Genomic DNA, 6139 nt, shown 5'->3' on the forward strand with positions numbered 1-6139 from the left:
GCCTTTTCCACTACTGCTTGTCTGGGAGGGCACAGGGGGTGGGGGGGATGCCATGTACCCCTGGATCTGTGCAGGGTGGGCTGGGGCCAGACTCTTCCTGGCCAGGCAGATCCGGGGGCACATGCCCCTTCCCCCCATGCTCTCCTGGATAAGCGGCAGGAGCAGCAGTGGGAGCTTCCAGACGAGCACTAGATGAGCAGTGTGCAGCGGCAGGAGACGCTGCCCCCCAAACACCCCTGCCCTCCTCTTCCACCACACCAGACTTACCAGCTGGGTGCAACTCTTCAAGGTGAAGACCTGTGTATTGGAAATTGGATTGGTATTGGCCAATATGCTTCCTTAAAAATTGGCTACCAGTATCGGCCCCAAAAATCTGTATCAGCGCACCCCTAAAAAAAAAAAAAAGGTTTCTGCTGTAAGATACTGGATGGATATTTCTAGCTTGTTTAAGATTAAAATGAAAACAAATTACTTTGAAATGTTATTTTTAAAAGATTCCTTAACTTGCTTAAGAAACCCAAATACCGACACAGCGTTATGGCAGAAGACCATATGGTGTAGGACTGTTGATTGCAGGCTATGATGTAAGTAAAGTATGCTGTTTTCCTGATCTGATCTGACAGAAGAATGTAACAAATTACATTTTTTTCATTTTAAATAGTATTTAGGGTTTTTGCAGGGTGCAAAATTTGCTATATGAATGCCCATTACCAGCCAAGGGCCTTCTTGCCTCTTTATATTAAACGAAGCTGCTTATTCCACAGACAATGTAGAAGTTTTGGGGTATCATCTACACAGTATAAATCTGAGAGAAGTCTAAATATGGGTCCCAAAATTAGAGTGGTATAAATCTTGCATTTTCAAGGCTTACCAAAATGAGATACCAAATATCACATTTATTTTTTTTAATTTTTTTCTCCATTTCAGCCTATTGGCACAAATGTAAAAACTTGTTCTGGGTAGCACCCTGATCTACAGGATTTGAAATAGGAGATGCATAAAATGCTATATTTACTCTCATACACCATGTACTTTTTCTCTGAAATTAGCTCCTGGGTATTTGGATGCATGTCTTAAACAAGGAAACTGGGGAACAGAGAGCTCAATCATATGCATAGCTGAAGTGGGCAGCCAGTAACACCTGCCAAGTCAGCTTAGTGTCTGTCTGGCTTGAGAAGCCAGGCAGTTCATCTCAGCCAGCAGCACCTGCCAGCTTAGCTGAAGGTAGATCCTGCTAGAGCTGAACTGCCTAGCCTGTCTCGAGTCAGAGGCAGCCAGCAGTGCATGCTGTACCCTGCAGCTAGAGGGTTAACAGATCAGCCAAAGGTTTTTGCTCTCTTCCTTGCTGACATTACACATGATTTATCTTGAGGCTGAAATCTTTGTAGGAAGCAGTCAGTCCTCCTGAACATGTTTGATGTATAAATATTTTATTTTGTCTTTGGCCAGGATATGGGTCCTCACATTTTCCAGACCTGTCCCTCTGCTAACTATTTTGACTGCAAAGCTATGTCCATTGGCGCTCGTTCACAATCAGCTCGAACTTATTTGGAGAGACGCATGACTGAGTTTGCTGACTGTGAGTGATGACTTCTATTTATTTAGTGATGTTTAAAAGATGTGTAGATTATTTTGTGTTTGTTTTTATAGTTACTACTCTGTGAAAGGAGAAAATTTAAAAGCCAAGTACAAATAACAGGGTAAACGGAGAGTGAAACTGGATGGAAAGGACTGCATTTTCCTGTCTGTTAAACCAAATAAAGGAAAAGCTTCTGTGCAGAGAAGCTGAAACAAAGTTAAATAGGAAGAGTGATTTTTGTTTTTGTAGAAGAAGCTATACCTGCTCTAACACTTGTTTATTACAAAATGATTCACTGTATTTAGTTGCATGTAAGACAGGGGTGGGCAAAATGCAGCCCGGGGGCTGGATGTGGCCTGCCAGGCCATTCTATCCAGCCTGTGGAGCCCCTAAAAGTTTAGAAAATTAATGTTTATCTGCCCCTGGCTGCCTATCATGCGGCCCTCAATCGCTTGCAAAAACTCAGTAAGCGGATCTCTGCCCAAAATAATTGCCTGCCTCTGGATCTAAGATGAGGTTTTTGCCTCAATCAGCATGGGGGGTGGGAAAAGCCCCTTTCTTAGATCTGCATGCAAAGTTGAGAAGGGGAAGGGGGCAGGTGGTTGCTGCAGCTCTGACTGGCTTTGAGCCCAGGTTGGAGCCAGAGTCAAACTTACTGCAGTCTCCTAACCGGCATGTGTCATGTGTGTCGTTCCTCCCCCCCACCCCCCACAAACACACTAGTCCTCTAGAGCTTTTGCCTTCTCCTTGCCCCCCCTTACTCTCAGCCACAGCTCAGCTCCAACTTAGCCTGGGTTTTCTCCCAGGCATGGGAGTGCCAGCATTGCTGCATGGCTGACAGGGGGTGCTCTTCCAGGTGCTGTGCTATGAGAGGGAACGATGCCAGAGCAGTGTTTGATAGTAAGCGAGGGGGAGAGGCAGAAGCTGTGTTTGAAGTGGGGAAAGAGGCTGACTGCATAGAGCCAGGGGGCAAAGAGAGAGAGAGCTTGTGGAGTGTGGGGGAAAGGTGGAGATTGGGGGGGAAGCAGGTGGTGAGGGGGCAGGAAGGCTGCAGAGGGTTAGGGGGCCATCTGACTCCTCCAGCCACTGCTTTCTTAGCTGTAGCAGTGGGATGAATTTAACACAGTGCTCCAATACTTAGGTTCTGTACCTGGAAAACTACCAAATTTATAAATTATACATGTATAGAATCTAATTATTGGGGGGTGCAACTTAAATTCAGGTAAATATGGTCATATTTAATAATTGTGATCTTCTACCAAGTATCTGAAGTACTATGACATAAAGGTGATAAATTAGTTGCCATTTATTCAGATTTTAATATTAGTTTTCTGATGTCAGTCTTGAGAGCAGTTTCCTCTGATATCCTAGTGTCTATTGTACAGCTTACTATCAGTAAAGCAAATTAGGAACTTCTAAGGTCTGAGCTAGCCAGCCTGCTTTTGCAACTAGAATGGGATGCAAGTGAAGGGGATCTCTAGAAATAATACTGTAGGTTTGTAGGTATTTTAATTGTCTAATTGCATATTATCTTCAGGTAATCTAAATGAACTAGTTAAACATGGTTTGCGTGCCCTGAGAGAAACGCTTCCTGCAGAACAAGATCTGACTACCAAGGTAAATGCTAAGATTTTTACTATTTCCAGAAGTCCCTGCTGGGATTAATTATTGTAATGTCTACTAACTTAAAGTGTAGTTTGTTCTCTAAGCCCCATTTCAAGTGTGGAGCTCTGACTTTCAATATCTGATGAGAATTTATCATTACCAAATATCACGTGAAATAATCAAATTTACATCCATGGTGCCAACCCTTCCTGTGTTTTGGTTCATATATGCAGAAATTCTACATACTCTGTTATAAATTTTAGTTTCACTAGTAGTTTGTGTCCAATACATTTTGACTACTATTCCCTCAAATAGTGCTGTCCAACTTTAGGCCCATGAGGGGCTAGTATGTGGTTACTTCTCCCCCTGCTGCATGGTAAGGGAGAGGCTGGGAGGGGGCTACATACTTCTGGTACAGCCGACACAATGGCAGGCATTCTAGTGGGCCATATGCTGCTACTGCCTTTGAAGATCCCTGCCCGTACAGTATTTATCTTCTGGCCACACTGACATTGGACAGCTGTGCCCTAAAACCTATGTTTAAGTACTGTTGCTGTATTAGATGAGAAACAAGTGCACATGTAGGTGAAGAGATTCTAGAAGAGAAAAGAAGAATGACAGTCCTTAAAGGTTCATTGGGGATAGTTCTGATAGATAAATAACCTTTAAATCATGTTAAATTTGATTGAAATAAAATCTAAAATTATTCAGTGTATGGATTTGACATGGATAGCCCTGGATTTATGCTTGTGTATCTGAGCTAAGAATTTGCATCAGCGAGTATGTGTTTGTCCTCTAAATTCGTTATAAAACAAGTCATATGGAGTTTTTATCCTGTGCAAAAAGATTAAGTGTAGTAAACACTTCTGCAGGTGCTCTTCTCCAAGTCACTGCTTCCAGGGGCTTTGGCTCAAAGTCTTAGAATACTGTCAAAACTTAGAGTCTGTCAAAACTTGTCATCTTAGTCACTTTTGTTCACTAAAATTCTTACATTAAGATAATTTTAAAATATTGTGTAAAGCCAACAGTAGTGAAAAAATGGATGATTCGTTTGTAAAATGGCATGTTTGTTTGTCTGTAAAATGGTGCAACATAGAGCCAAAAGTAGTTGTAAGAGTTGTAAGTCGGAAATCATCAAGCTGCATTATGACCAACAGTATCTTGGAACACAGTAATGTTCTTAGAGGGCAACTGTCCCTGCTTTTCTTTGTTTACAGAAAGAAGCAGCTTACCACAAAACAAATATCTTGATTTTTATTCCCTCAAGGAGATGCATTTGGCAGAGTGCTCTTGGCAGGCAGCTGCAGTCTACAATTGTAGTATGTAGATTACCAGGATACAGTTTCTCAGGTTTTTTTAAAAATTGTCTTTTACAGAATGTGTCTATTGGAATTGTTGGCAAAGACATGGAGTTTACCATCTATGATGATGATGATGTTGCACCATTCCTAGAAGGTCTTGAGGAAAGACCACAGAGAAAGGTATGTGTGCGTTAGATATGGTATATAGGTGATACAATATAGTCAAGTTATTATAGCTTTTGGGGAGGCAAGCAAAAGAAGTTAAGGTGTTTTAATCCTTTAACAATTTACTTAATATTTATGGGCATTTTAAATATCTTTAACATCCTCTTAATATAACAACTTTGAAAATGTTTGAGGTTGCTTCCTATTGAAGATTAACAGTTAACACTAGGCTGAAAGACTAGGCACAAAACTTATTAAGTAATTTACCAAGTGAGACAGTAAACTTTTCAGGTTGTCTTTTCACCTCAGCTGCAATTGGCTCAGACCTTAACTGCATTTTTTGTGTACTGATAAGAGTATATCTCCACTTTTTTGATGGTCTTCACACTATCCAAGTCCTGCCAAATTCCATTTCTCTCAGAATCAGCCCTCTCCCCATTATCCCTTCATGGAATGGATTTAACTCCACTCCCTTCCCACCCTTCTTCCAACCCCCACCCCCAAGCTTAGCTTGAATAATTTTACTTCTATCTTCTCTATAAACTTAGAGGCAAAGATGTAGTCAGATGTGGAGGTGTGATGGGGTTTTTTTTATGGACACGTGACGGGAGTTCTTAGAAAAGAGCCCAGGCCAACTACAGACTTTTGCATTATCGCTATAGGGTTATTTCACAAAAATAAAAAAAAGAAAATGTACAAAACCCATGTTTTGGCTAGTGACTTTCAGCAAGAGAATAAAGATTTGTATAATAGAAAAATAAATTGACACTGGTAGGCCAGTAATGGCATGTAATCTCTGTGCTCTAATTGACTGATGCACTTTTGTTTCAGTACGTGTTTTTAACCACCCTTCAGGGAGTTGAATGCTGCTATTAAATCCCCCCTCAGTCTTATTTTCTCCAGACTAAATAAGCCCAGTTCCCTCAGCCTATTCTCAGAAGTCATATGCCCAAGCCCCCTAAACATTTGTGTTGCCCTCTGCTGGACTCTCTCCAATTTGTCTACATCTTATCTGTAGGGTGGGGGGCATGCATTTCACTTGGCCACCTGAGCGCACACTTATTCCAGTACGGGGCTGACTTATTACTGATTTTTGCCTTTTGTAGTAAAATCTTTTTTTCTCTCCCCAAGCCTGCTCCACCTGCTGATGAGCCTGCAGAAAAGGCAGAGGAACCAATGGAGCACTAATTTGTGGATGAGCCTATCCATGTGTTGTCGTATATGAAATCATACGGGAATGTTCATCCATATACTGGTAACCTTTATCCTGATCCAAATGCTTATTATAATGATACACTGGGAAATTAGCCCTAAAAAGGATTTGCAGCATACCTAAACTGGGAGCCAAGAAGTCATACTTGGGCATATTTTCTTTGAAAGGAAAGGTGTAATCATTTTTTTAAATAGTACAGAACACTGTTTTGTATGAAGACCAATATTCTCTTTGACTCATAAGCACATCTGTAAAATAAACATTTTCTTGAAACTT

At 41.2% G+C, this 6139-nt stretch overlaps 1 protein-coding gene across 1 annotated transcript in view; it reads left to right on the top strand.

The window, feature by feature from the left end:
• PSMA1 (proteasome subunit alpha 1) overlaps positions 1-6139 on the top strand; it is a 14107-nt gene extending 7968 nt beyond the window's left edge. The window contains exons 6-10 of the mRNA XM_019551466.1: positions 514-584; positions 1450-1579; positions 3117-3196; positions 4561-4665; positions 5782-6139. Of these exons, the coding sequence (XP_019407011.1) occupies positions 514-584; positions 1450-1579; positions 3117-3196; positions 4561-4665; positions 5782-5838 (443 nt within the window). The 3' untranslated portion in view covers positions 5839-6139. The remainder of the gene's footprint in view (positions 1-513; positions 585-1449; positions 1580-3116; positions 3197-4560; positions 4666-5781) is intronic.

The sequence above is a fragment of the Crocodylus porosus genome, unplaced genomic scaffold (assembly GCF_001723895.1).
Source record: "Crocodylus porosus isolate Cpor-Errol unplaced genomic scaffold, CroPor_comp1, whole genome shotgun sequence".
NCBI lineage: Eukaryota > Metazoa > Chordata > Crocodylia > Crocodylidae > Crocodylus > Crocodylus porosus.